This window comes from Pongo abelii, chromosome 13 (genome assembly GCF_028885655.2).
Source record: "Pongo abelii isolate AG06213 chromosome 13, NHGRI_mPonAbe1-v2.0_pri, whole genome shotgun sequence".
Classification (NCBI taxonomy): Eukaryota; Metazoa; Chordata; class Mammalia; order Primates; family Hominidae; genus Pongo; species Pongo abelii.
Window position 1 is genome coordinate 40,398,713 of NC_071998.2, and position 14,451 is coordinate 40,413,163.

At 40.2% G+C, this 14,451-nt stretch overlaps 1 protein-coding gene across 1 annotated transcript in view; it reads right to left on the reverse strand.

Moving 5' to 3' along the window:
* SH3GL2 (SH3 domain containing GRB2 like 2, endophilin A1) overlaps positions 1–14,451 on the reverse strand; it is a 227,164-nt gene that overhangs the window by 3,383 nt on the left and 209,330 nt on the right. Inside the window, exons 4-8 of the mRNA XM_024252567.3 lie at positions 7,269–7,412; positions 6,285–6,418; positions 4,193–4,351; positions 2,408–2,511; positions 245–375 (exon numbers count right to left, since the gene is read on the reverse strand). Coding sequence (XP_024108335.1) covers positions 245–375; positions 2,408–2,511; positions 4,193–4,351; positions 6,285–6,418; positions 7,269–7,412 — 672 coding nt within the window. The remainder of the gene's footprint in view (positions 1–244; positions 376–2,407; positions 2,512–4,192; positions 4,352–6,284; positions 6,419–7,268; positions 7,413–14,451) is intronic.

Here is a 14,451-nt window from a genome sequence, read left to right on the forward strand (position 1 = left end):
AGAGAAAATGGGATATACAAAGAAAGTTTTATAGAGAAGAATGAGAAGGAAGGAAAGAAAAGGTAAATGAAAAAAAGACAAAAGGATTCCTTTAACAGAGTTTCTACCTGACAAACCACTCCATAAGAAAAGTATTACTGCATATTTCCTATGCAGCCAGATTGGACTATTCCTAAAATTTCTGGAAGAGTGCCAATGGATATGCCAAGGCCTATGCAATAGGATCTGCAGTCTCAGCTCTTACCTGAAGGTTTGGGAGTGCCTGTGTGGGAGAGACCCCCATTGGGCTGAGTACTGTCTCCAGTTGGAAACTCCAGGCTCATTCGTGGTTTAGGTTGATATTCCCTTCTAGGCTGAGATGAAGCCTGTCTTATTCTGCAGTAAAAAGAAAAGTGGTGGAAAGGTTATGTAGCCAGTTAAGAAGTAAAATGAAAAGCAAATATAAAGATTCAGGAAATGCTTCGGTCACCCACCATGCTACCATGATGAAGTGTGGGAAATCAAAAAAGGACCCTTAGTTTTCTTGTATGTGTATGTCTGAGTTTTTGGTGATGTCCCTTTATGGGGCCATGTCCTCACTGTCTTCATTCTCTCTCTCAATCCCTCACTTCCTCTCTCATTTATTCAGAGTCCTTTATCCAAATATGCACTGTGCTAGGTACCAGGAACACAAAAATGAATTAAAACACAGTTCTTGTACACAAAGGATAAATGCTTGAGGGGATGCATACCCCATTCTCCATGATATCATTATTATGCATTGCATGCCTCTATCAAAACACCTCATGAATCCCATAAATATATACACCTATGTACCCACAATTTTTTCAATTTTAAAAAAGACACAAACAGATTATGGTCTGTAAGGGAGACAGAACACAAACAACTGATTACCATAAATTTTAGTAAGCACTGTCAGAGATATCTACAAAGTGCCACAGGAACACAGGGGTGTGGTTTGGGGTGAAGGTGGGAAGGAGTCTCTCTCTCCATAAGGAAGCTGGAGGAGGTTTAAGGAAAGAACTAAAAGATACACAGGAGTTGTTTCCAGATGAAAATGTGAAAGGGACCTATTCTATTCAGAACATGAGAAGGTTTGGACAGAGGGAAGGAGGAAATACACTGTGTGCTCTTAGAAGAATGAGCAGTTTGAGATATAGGGAGGAGGAAAGGAAAGAGGGAAGACAGAAGGAAATTGGAAAGGTATGGCTAATAATTGTCTTCTACATAACCATAAATATTTTCCACAGTTTCAGTTATTCAATAAACAAAGTATGTAAGAGATTTGCAAGGGAGGGTGAGGGTTTAGGGTATGGTAACTGTAGAATGATACTGACTTTGAACTTATTTCAGAGGAAAAAAAGGAAAGGGCTCCCTTCATGCTCAAGAGACATTACAAAGACACATAATATTTCTTTAGTATTTTGAAGTATATGGTTTTAAAACCTTTCTGGAGGATTCAGCATTACGTAAATTTCCACAAGGATGTGCCGAAGGAAAATGCTCAATTAAACCATGAATCAAAGAAAATACTGAGATGAGATCAGCCTGAGGGAAAACAATGAAAACAGGTGTGGAATCGTATGATTGGTCTCTTCTTCATGCAGGCAGCCATGTGATCAGCTGTGAGAGTCTAATCTGGCCATGTGGCCTAAGAAAAAAGCCTGCTGAGGTGACCTTTTGAGGTATACATGTTCAGCAAAATCATCCTGTTTAATCTAGCTAAATTAAAATCACACACATTATAACACAGGGCCACTGGTATACAGCCACACAGGCTGTGCCCCACAACTCCACAGAGCCACATTCACAGGGTAGTTTCCTACTACTATAGCCCTGCTGTGAGGTACATCTAACGAGGTGAAAGCAGCTCTCTCTGATGGCAGAGGACTTGACCACCATTCAGAGAAACACAAGATGTGAAAAGAAACAAGTGTTTCAAACAGGTTATGGCTGGCTGTGAACTCCACTCGTACCACTGAGTGACCCTGGGCTAGTTACTTCACCTCTCTTAGCCTCAGTTTACTCATCTGTTAGTCGAGGCTAAAAACACTTAGGTTACAGGGCTGTTACAAGATTGATGATGATATGTATCCAGTACCCACATGGAATAACTGCTCAGCAAATGGCATCCATTATCAGCAGTAGCATCCTGGTGTTCCACCTGTGGCAGCCAAAATATAATCCAAGTATCGATCTCTCATAAACAGAAAATTAGATTCAACAGACAATGTAAAACAAAGCACAAGAAAAAATAAAATCAAAACAATCCACAAGGCGCCTGTGTAGGATAAGCAGGAATTTTGGCAGACGTTTGTCTCCAAATGTATTCTATGATTTCCATTTCTTTATACATCATTTTATAGCAATAAAATGCAAATGTGAAATGCAGGGAACTGTAGAATACCTTTCTTCGAGTCTGACCGTGACCTGCTGCAGGATCTGGACTGCCTGCTTGTGGTATTCCAGCTGAGCTTGCACAAGTGCAGAGAGCTGGCTCACTTGTTCAATCTGCAGATTGATGGGAAAATCATGCCTTAGTTTACACGTTACCATCCTTAAGCAGCCACTACTGTTTCATACATACAACAGGGCTGACCTCAACACACAGCCCCTGGTTGGTGGTGCTGATGACTGTGTGATAAGCCAACTAAGATAGATAGTTCTGCAGGTTTCAAATCCATCAAGGATAAAAGAAAGCATCCTTATGCTTAGAATCACGCATATCAGCACAATGAGAAGCAACACGGGTAACCCTCAGGAAGACCACATAGCTCTAAAGAGTCTCATGCTTAGCTACAGTCTTGTATCTGGGATTTGACTTCTTTTATTGATTTCCTATAGAAAAGAAGGTACACTGGTCAAAGGACTCTTTGTTCCCTATACTTTTCAGGCTGTTAATATTGGTACTGTTAATAAAAATGTGACAATATCTCACATAATGTACCCGAGAGGCGACAAGGTATGACAGAAAATCTGTGCTCTCTGAGCCTTGTCTGTAATGTAAAAGGGTTAAATCAAGTGACATCTTGAGTTCATTCCTGCTCTAATATTCTAAGCTTGATTTCTCTTGATTTTATGTTTCACATTATGATCCAGCTGGGTAGCAGCCTCCAAGTCAACAGAGGCAGTGTTGTCCCATGAATTTGGGGATGGGGAGGGATGCTGTGTTGCAAGGAAGGAGCACTGTGATTTGGAGCACCCCTCATGCCCACAGTATTCCTCTCGAGGAGTTAAGTGGACACAAGTTATTTTACATAAACAAAAACCTACACTGTCTCCAGGTGGTAGGAAAGTCTGGATATGTTCAACATGCTTCCCCTGCCACAGTCAGGAGTAAGGCAAGAAGGCAATGTGATGGTTAATTTTAGGTGACAACTTGACTAGATTAAGGGATCCTCAGATAGCTGGTAAAGCATTATTTCTGGGTGTGTCTGTTACGGTGTTTCCAGAAGAGACTGGCATTCACTCAGTAGACTAAATAAGGAAGAGCTGCCCTTCCCTATGGGGGTGGACACCATCCATTCAGCTCAGGACCCAGATAGAACAAAAAGCAGAGGAAAGGCAAATTTGTTCTCTCTCTCTTCTAGGGAAGGGACACCCATACACTCCTGTCTTTGGATGTCACAGCTCTAGGCTTTCCGGCCTTTGGACGCTGGGACTTGCACCAGTACTACTGATGCCCCCTGCTCCACAACTGAGTTCTCAGGGCTCTATTGAATTTACATATAGATCATCAGAAATATCCTTTATCTTCCTACGATTGATAAGTGAGATGGTCCCTGACTTAACGATTTGTAGGCTTTACAATGGTGCAAAATTGATATGCACCCAGTAGAAACCATACTTCAAGTACCCATACAACCATTCTGTTTTTTACTTTTAATTCACTGTTCAATAAATTACATGATATATTAAAGACTTTAACCCCATCATAAGTTAAGGAGTATCTGTACTTCAAGATTCATTAGATGAGAATCTAGTTAAATCAAACTACAGGAATGCAGAAAAAAACTTTTCTATTTCTCAGTCTACTTTATCACTGACAATTATTTAAAAGAAATACCTATCTACTGAAGTTCTTATCACATAGTGTAATCAGATATTAATGCTTTTAAGGGTTATGGCCTCTAACACATTAATGTTGTGCCTCGATGATAAGATTAGATTGAAAACCACAGGAGTCACTTACATCCATCTCCAAGAGATTGAACATGCTTGACTCAGCAATTTCCTTAGACTCATCAAATTTCTCTAGAGCTTGACGAAGCTCTTCATCTGGAATCTTGCCTTGTCGTTTCTTCTTATAATCAAAATCCAGGCGTCGACCCTCCAACTTCTTTAGATGATGCTGAGAAAGTCAAGGGCAGGAATAGGCTTTGAAAGGGCTTTTCCATAGGATGGAAAAGGCTTATTTGAGCTCACTTCTCCATCACGTCCATTAACTTCCAAATTAAGATAGACTAAGTTTTAAAATACAACAATCACCAGAGAAATAAAGAAACATGCAACAATGGGGCCAAGGCTTTCAAAGGCTAAATATGGGGGAATATCTTTAAAAATAATTAAGAATAAAAGATAAATTATAGGAAATGTCAGTGCCCTTTATTTTCTGGCCTTGTGAGGCCAAAGGCAAGCTGGACTAAGCCTTTCCAGCCCATGACAGAAACAGAGAAGGAATGCACATGTCCTACACACAATGAAAGGACACACTCACAGGCCCCACAGTCCCTATCTTCAAGAGAAATGGTATCTCATGAGAAGCCAGAGGAAAAATACTCTCCTTGAAATTAAGTGAGATAGAAATGGCATTCTTGCTTTTCAAATCATCCAGTCTGTTAGAATCACATAAGTTGCTCATCACAATATGGATTCCTGAGCTCTTGAATCAATATCTAGGGTGGGGGCCTAGGTATCTACATCTTAACACTTGCCTCAGCTGACTGATGCAGCTGTCACCAGAGAAACTAAATCCAGTGATTTAGTTTAAGCCTCCCACTTGACATATAATTGAACTCAAGAACAAAGTCTCACTTGGAAGGAACCTTCGAAGGGATTATATCTAATGCTCCATGCCGAGCTTCAATCCCCTCCTTGCACCATCCCTAGTAGACGGCTGCCCAGGCTCCACCCATCATCTCTAGTGACCAGGTAACAAAGTAGTTTTCCAAAGCTAAAAAGTATTTTTTTTCCCCGATAGCTAGTCTTTCACTACTAATGGATGAAGGAAAATCCTGGATTTTCCCTTGTTACTAGGTATGTATGGAGCAGAATGAAAGGAAATGAAAACAAAGTAGTGAGTGGTTAAAAAAATGAAAAGGAAAGGAGGAAGAATAATATTCTAGACCTTCCCTCATACTGCATCCCCTGCCCCTCAGTCCATACCCTGATCCAAACTAAATGTTCATTTGGAAGGAACCTTCTTTTTTAAACATTTGAATTTACAGTTAGCTACAGGGTACAGCATTGGAGTCAGAGTTCTATTTTGGATTTAGGGTGAGTCTGTCACTTACTAACTCTATAATCTTGAGCAAATGGTACTGTTAAAGGAGATTTAAGCTAGAATAAGGAGGAGGAGGCCCTAGTTCAAGTTATGGCAATCCATTTTACACCCATTTTACAAAGTTTCAAAAAAGCTCAACAAATATGTGTTAGATAAAAAAAAGTGAGCAAACATTCCACACTCAAAGACATATGAACTTTATTTATTATAAATAGCTCAACTGCTCTACGTGTTTTAGAAAGTGGCTAGTTGGTATTCTTCCTCAATCCTAACAACCATATGAAAATATTAATATAAAAACATATGCACGCATCTAATTTCTGGACTTGGAAAAAAATAAAAAAATGAAAATATGTGCTCATAAAGTGATAGAATAACTATTTATTTAAGCTAACAACCAGTACAACTAACACTTTAGTGGGTGAAATCACCCCAGCAAACCATAGATTAACAAAACTGTGTATTTTGTTAATTTACAAACAAAAAATTGTTAATAATAAATAATATTATCCTCTGGAGAAGAAGTCTGAAAAAAACTATTCAATATGAAAATCAAACACAGAGAAGCCAGAGACACCCCTCATGAATGGCACAGTCATAACAGGCTGAAAAGTCTCACATTTCTGGTTTCTCTCATTATGTCTTACTGGGTTGTTTTGTAATTAACGTGCCCAGAGCTGACCACACACAGGGTAAGCTAAAAAATGTTTTCTAAAGAAAAAAGGCATCTGCATCTGTATGATTTCAACTGCCCACTTTCCAGAAGACTCATTGCACATACTTGAATTTCCCTAAGATCTTTGTCATGAAGATTCTGAAGAGGGTCAATGAAGTTCTGCTTCACTTCTATGTCCAAAGAGTCTTTGACCTCCGACAGTTCCCGCATGGCCTCCCCGACCTCACCAAGTGCTGGGCCTAGGAGAGAATAAAGCTCTTTCATGTTACAGAATAAACATGAAATGCACTTGCAATAACAGGGCCCTTCACAGATGAAAACCCAAAGGATTACCACTTGTCTTCTAAAGACAACAGACAGGAGAGAATAGGTATCTTCAGTTCACTCCAGGCAACAGACTCAATGCCCCCTAAGAGGGTAAATACCTCTCATCAAGAATGTAACAGTTACTTTTTCCTTTAAGAAGCAATTTAGGAAGCTCCCTGCCCTCTCTTGTAAGTACCAGCTTTCCCTAATATGGGACTAGCTTAAGGCAAATCTATTAGCAAAAGCAAGTAACAGAAATAGCAGGGTTCAACCAGGAAGGAGATCCCACATCACAAGGGGGTGAAAACAGAAGATGTTGGGTGTGGTAGCTGAGTGTTGGGGGAGACAGGGTGAAGGAATAAATCATGTCTCACCTTGGGCAGTAGGACTAGGTACCATATACAAGAGAGCAAAGATCTATGAAAAAGGCCATGAGGCAGGGCTTTGAATCATGCTGACTGTGCCTGCTCACTCTGCTTTAATACTCAATGACTGCCAGAAACACCCAACAGAAAGTGCTGAGGAGGCATCTGGATATGTCAACCAAAGCTGTTGTACAGACTGAGGTCTTATGGTGGGGGGGTGGGAAGAAAACTTGTAAGATAAATCACATTAGAGTGGATGAAATAATTCTGAAAACAAATTTTTGGCCCATGTGTATAAGATCTAAAATTGAAAACCAAAATATAAAATGATTTGACCGATTCCCTACAGAATTTCTTACCAGCACCAAAATCCCCATGGACAAATGAAAGAATTACAATGTGAGGAAGCACTTGTTACCGAAGTTGCAATCATCTCCAAGCTCTCTTCCAAATTTGAGCATGGCCTCCGCCAGCAGTGCCTCTGCCTGAGGATAGCCTGGCCCCTTCTCCTGGCCACGGATTTTTGACATGGTGTTGATCATGCTGAGCTTAGCTCTGGAAGCTGAAGGTGAAGAGAGAACAAGCTTTCAGAGTAGGCAATGTGACACTGCGGAAATAGGGCTGGATGGAGGATCAGGTCTCAAAGCAGCCTACAAAGTAGCTCAGCTACCGATAAGTGTACCTTCAGTATGCTCCAATGTTCTTCCGTCAGTCAGTCTAATCAATCACTTTTTTAAAGCACTAAACTCTTCCTTTTCCTTAAGATCTTATAATGAATTACAGCAACACTGTTCTGGATGAAGCAGGATTACAGGCTCAAATTCTATCGCTGTGTGCCCTTCCCCATCCTCCCTTCATTGTGGTGGCCCCTGCAGTGACTCTGTGGAGCTGGGTGCTTCCATGGAGAGCTTTTTAGAAACTCTCGGATTATGCGATGATCTCTAAATTTTATTCTAGTTTTATAGTTCAATTCTAGGAGTCTAAGGATTAAAGTAAGGAACCAATGGTAAATTCTGGCAGAGTGGGCCTTAGCCTTGTTTCACTTATACCATGTATGAAATAGAACTATTTTCAAAATCATTTCTCAACTAAGATTCTGATGGTAAACAGACCCATGAAGAGCAAAAATACTGTGTTCATTTAAAAGACTTAATCACTTCTCTAGCACATAACTAGAGAAAATTAGTTTTGTGCCTCAAAGAGAACATTTCAATTTCTCTTTCTTTGCTTTCGTTTTTATAAAAGAAGCTGCCTAGAAAGCAATTCCAGTGTCAGTGGCAAAAACAGCTTTATTAAAAAAATTGTTAAAGCCTATGACTTAATTGATGCTAGGATACCTAGGTTCCTCAGGTTCAAAATTAGAGTTGGGATTACACATTAACCTAGGACTATACCCCAAATCCCATCTTCATGGAAACCCCAGATAGAATCACAGCTTAAGGTACTTCCAGCATTCAGTGGCTGACAATCTTGACATTGATTTCATAAGCCTTTTATTTAAACTTTGAGTCTTAGAGGCATTGAATAGAGATGAGAAAAGTTATCAGGAGAGGACATCCTGCAACCCTGTCCCAGGGATATTACAATGAGCAAGACAATTATGGTCCCTGCTTTCACAAAGTTTATAATGAACTGAGGGTAGAGTCGATTTTAAAATTAATTAGAGTGAAGTATATATGCCAAGTGCCTTGACAGGGGATTGAGGAGAGTCCCAGATATATGGCACTGTCCTCATCTGTGGGGGAGGGGCATTGCAAAGGATTCCTGGAGGGAAGTATCTTTAAGTTTAGAACCAAACTGTATGTAGCAGTGGTCAGGCTAACAGCACATGTAAAGGCTGGTGGTGACTGGAAAAATATAAAATTCACTTCTTATTTGCTTTTTCATATAAAAGGGATCATATGTTAAGTTTGAAAAATAGAAAATGCAGGCTAAGTGTGGTGGCTCATGCCTATAATCCCAGCACCTTTGGTGTCCAAGGCAGGAGGATCATTTGAGGCCAGGAGTTTGAGACCAGCAAGGCAACAAAGCAAGACCCCACTTCTACAAAAAAATTTAAAAGTTAGCAGGGTATGGTGGTGCCCACCTGTAGTCTCAATTACTAGGGAAGCTGATGTGGAAAGATTGCTCAAGGCCAGGAGTTTGAGGCGGTAGTGAGCTATGATGGTGCCACTCCACTCTGGGTGACACAGCAAGAGCCTGTCTCTTTTTCAAAAAAAGAAAATGCCACAGAATCATTTTTAAGGGAACAATATCATTATTTTCTGCAGTGAGCCATATCTGAGATCCAGGAAGGACACAGTCCCGGCCCTCAAGGTGCTCACAATATAGTGAGGAGTAAGGTAAACAGTGGCAACAAGTATGATAAATATTATCATGGCTGATATCATGGTACTAGGGGGACACTGAAGAACGACAGCACGAATAAAATGAAAACAGTGCAAACAAAATAAGCAACACCTAAAACACACAGAATGAATAGAAGGAAAGGAGAAACAGAGTAATGAAACGACACATGAGTTAATCCCTACAAATCCTATTCAGGCCATTTTACATTTAAGGATGCATTCCTTTTATAAAAGCTGGATGTGGTAAGTGCTTATATCTTGGCTCTATTAAGGGCTGTCTCCAGGTAAGTAATTCTAAACAGTTTAATACATTGTGGCTGATTTTCAAATACATCATTTTGAATGTTGTTCAATTATGAAGAGCTTTATTCTTTTACTAAGAATATCTCGGATATGTTCTATATTTTCATAAGAAGGAGGAAGAAAGCCGTTTTCTACTAGTTTATCTACTTCAAATGATTTTAAAAAGCCTATTAATCCACATATCTGAAGAGACTAGCTTTTAAATTCATTCACAAATTTATTACATATTAAGAATCTTGGGTTAATGAAACTTCTGTGTTATTAAAAATATCATCAGACCTCCGAATTAACCATCTTTAAATGTTAACATAATCGTCTTTAAATGACTGTTTAAAGCAGTACTTTAAGAAACTGAGAGTGAGCTTGGAAAATACAAATTTAAAGCACTCAAATTCCTATTATATACTGTCAACCTGGATTGCTTTACCAAGTTGTATGTGCCATTAGAGATCTACGTCCCTTCTCTTCTAAACTACCTAACTCCTCTCCTTCAAACTCTTATGAATCTACTTCTAGGTGATTCCCAAAAGGAAATGTATTGGGTGAACAAAAACAGCAGGAAGTAAAATTAGGATGACCATAAAAGGCTGACCTATTCCCAAAAGGGCCCCACTGTTTTGTCCTCTGCTAAAATGAGCAGTTTCTTTTTTGACCTTAAAATTTATGCTGTCTTTTAAGGAAGACAAATGGGGGCAGTTGAGGCTCAATCTTAACTCCCAACTCTAAAGCATAATCTGTAGCATCCCTGATGAGCTTTCTAATTCTGGGAACAGCCAAAGGGAGGTCTAAGCTCTGCTGAGAATAAAATGGAAGCTCTGCTAGTCCTGCCTGAGTTATTTTCCTCTGACCTAAAAGCAGTGTCCATGTGAGTCGCTGCCTGGTCTGTCCTACAGCTACTTATCTAGTGTGGCAACTAGCCGAGGATGCTATAAACTCAGTACTTCTGCTAAATCTTAGTTTTTATTTCCTAATCCTAACAAACAAACAGGAAAACCACTAGGTCTTGCTTTCCATGGAAAACAGCAGAGTCCATTAAAATGAACATCAGCTTTGAGCGCATACAGACATAGCTAAAAATCCAGGCTATAAATCTTGCTAGTTAGCTGTGAATCCCTGAGAAATCTCTCGTTTGTAAGACTGTTATCAGTGTTCAATGATAAACAGCAAAAACCAGCACAGACAACCCAACAGGCACTGGATACTGGGGAAAATATTCTTTCTTTCCCCCTTCCAGGCTCCCCTGTCTGAATGTGTGTTCTGGAATGCTCTACTGACAACTTGGTTGCACAGAGAACTGCACTGCCGAGAGTCCCTTCCTTGCATGTTTCCATGGACAAAAGTCAGAATTGGTCCAAAGTGAGGTTGTGCAAGATTTGGGAGGTGAAGTTGAAGCAGCAGCCCTAATACTATGAAGGCTGGCATTAGTTAGAGGGGCTGACAGAAAGATGCAGAGGTGCCTGTGGGTTCCAGTTTTTCCTTGCTCTTCCCCACTGTGTGCTGAATTACTTCATTTAAACGTTTTAATTTTTTATAAAATGCTTCTGTATACATCATTTTTTCAAACCCTTAGGTAAAGCTTTCCTGTTCAAAAGTACCATGACCGCCCGCTGTGCTTTGGAATGGCACTAGAGGCTGCTGATACAATCTGATCACACCACTCACTCTGTGGTCTCATAGGATGGTTTGAGAGCAGGTCTCCTTGGCACCAGGCCTGCTTTTCCCTCACACTAATTAAATGTTAAGGATTCCAAGGCTACCACTGAGTCTTTTCATTTCTCCTGACTCCATTTCATGAAGTACAGAAGAGTACAGTTCCACTTCTCAGGTAGGCTAAAAAGCTATATGGTTTGCCATCATTCACTCCAATCTTCCCTTAGGAATCTGGCTCTTTGGAAGCACTTCCTTCTTAAATTACGCCATGAAAATCTGCTTTATGTGAGGATGACAAAAAGTGATCACATGCTCTCCCAGAATCAGAAAAAAGGCTTTTATTTTCCCCGAAAAAGAGAGCTCCCAAGATAAATCATGAGTCCCACACGAAGGAGTTTTAAAAAGATGAAATTGATTAAAATCAATAAGTAGCTTACACTGGAAACAATTATGCATTCCCTATACAGAAGAAATGTGAAGTTTCACTGCCTGGTTGAATAGTCATTTACCAATAATCTATCTTTACAAGATTTTCTCTGTGATAAAGTGAGCAAAAGAAATATTCATGAAGCACCTATAATGTGCAAGTGCTATGTCTAGGGAGACTCTGAAATAAGTGAGGTGCAGCCTCTGCTCTTAAAAAGCTTATTATCCAGGTTGGAGAGTCAGAGCGCTCACTCACTGCTGTAAGGCAGAGTGTGGGCAAGGCTGTAATGTATTAATATTTACACTGCTGAAGACACAGCAACAAATTCCAACTGAAAGAGTAAGGCCGGGGAGGCTAATGAAAGGTGATGCTCGAGCTGGGCTTTCTGAAAGAGTGAACCGTAAAGGGAGAGACCTGGGAAAGGCCATTCTAGGTACCTGGAGAATCTGAGTAAAGTATACAAAACAGAGACAGATCAAGTGTTCAGAGTTGGGAACAACCAGAACTCTCAAATACTGTTGGTAGGAGGATAAATTGGTAGAAAATTCTGGACAACAATTTGGTAGTGTTTACTACAGCTGAACAGACACACACCCTGCAACCCAGTAACTCCACTTCTAGGTGTATATCCATCAGAAATGTGTACATGCATAACAGACATGTACAAAACTGTGCTACTCAAAGTATCTAGAAAATGGAAACACCTAAATGCTCATCAGTGGAGAAAATGGACAAATAAACTGTGCTACATTCTCACAAGGGAAATTCTACAGAGTAATGAGAATGAAAGAAGTAGAACAAATAGAAAGATTAACAAAATAAGCCAGATCAAAAGAATACAGGTTCTATGATCATATTTCAGTTACAAAACAGATAAAAATGTATAGTATTAAAGGTCAGGGCAGCTAGCATCTGTGGAAGGAGTTTTTGGGATGTTGACAATGTTCAGTTTCTTGAACTATGTACCTTTAAACAGAAGTATCAGTTTATAATAGTTCATTGAGCAATATACTTACGATATATGTGTTGTACTTTTTGTATGTTACAGATCAATAACAGATTCAGAAATTTCACTCCTAAACATTCTGATGTAATTGGTTTGGTATGTGGTCTGGACACGGCAGTTTTTAAAATCCCAAAGGCGATTCTAATGGGCAGCCAAGGTTGGGAACCACTGTGTTAGTCTCTAGACTGAAAACGTGGGAGGTGATGATACAAATGTGAGATAAAGAACGCAGGACAAAGAGAAGATTTTAGCGTGGAAGTGTGTACTTCAACTGCAAAAACACAAAGTATAACAATATCCATGTGGTTGTATAGCAGACAACCAAGCAAATTGGTCTTGGGCTCAAAGGATGGTGGTGGGGGTAAAGAAAAGCAACTTATCTGACAACATCTGAAATCCTGAAGGCTAGGCCATTAGATAACAGAAAGAAGCAGAAGAAAATTGGCCCCAAATGAAGATGAAACAAAATTCAAGAACAGTTTTCTTCCAGTGGTTTTATATGTGGCAGGTGAGATTAGCTTTTAATTGGTGTCTACTCTAAGCCAGGAGCTTTATATAAACAATTTACCTTAATCTTCACAACTCTGTGGGTGTGGTTCAACTATTCCTACTTGCAGAAAGAGGGATGGGCTGCATCTATAAAGAAAGGATATGGAACCACAGAGAGCCTGGAAAGCCTATCCAAGTTCTCATAGTAACAGGCAAAGATTGGATTCAGGCTCAGGTCTGAGCCACTCCCAAACCCATTCTCTTTCCCATTCCGTCAAATTTCCTGTGGGACTCAAAGTTTCAGATGGAAACCCCTAAGTCTCCAAAAAACAAAATCCTTGTCTAAAGGCTTTTACTAGTGGTGGTCATCCTGATGCATATCAGAATTACTCAGAAAACATTTTAAAACCATAGATTTAAGGACCCCATCTCTATCTTGATGATTTAGAATATCCAGTGGGTTAGGCCACCAAGCGTGTGTCCAAGGGGCCTTGGGGATATGAGCAAGCAAGCCTGGGCCCTGAAGTCCCACCTCTTATCAGGTCTGGCCAATTGTATCACCTCCTTGAGTTGGCACGCTGATGATTCTCATGTATCTCTTCAGGCTAGCCCTTTACACTGTATTACAGACTCAAGCATTCTAATACCTACTTGACTGCACTAGGATGTGTAGGCCTCTCAGACTTAACATATTCAAACTAAACTCCAGATTTCCCGTCATCATCCCAAACCTGCTCCTCCTATAGTACTCTCAATATTAATGAATACAACTCCATTCATTCTTCCACTTGCTCAGGCACTAGACTTCATAGTTGTCTTTGATGTCTCTCTTGCCTAATATGCAATTAGTCAGCAAATTTGGTCAGCTCTACATTCAAAACACATCTAGGATCAGACTGTTTCTCACTCTGGTCTAAGCTACTACCATCTCTAGCCTGGATTATTAAAATAAGCTACTACTGGCCTCCCTGCTTCCATGCTTGCCCCCTATAAACTACTCTCAATAGAAGAGTAAGGACAGTCCTATTTAGTGTAATTCAGATCACATCACTCTTCTCCCCAAAGCACTTTAATGTGTTCCCATGTCATTCAGGGTAGGAACCAACGTCCCAACAATGGTGACAAGGTCCTATGTGCTCTTGCCTCTCTGACCTCCCCCAGCCAACATGGCACTTTATTGTTCTCATATACATGAGAACTTCCTGGACCCGGTCACACTCTCCCCCTCTTACTCTTCATTTTAATTCATTGCACTGATCACATCTGACATTAGGTATTACTCTCTATCAGTCTCATCCTTCCAGAGTATAGGCTCCATGAGGGCAGGGGCTTTGCCTGCCTCATTCACTCATACATGCCCAGGGCTCAGAACTGCCTT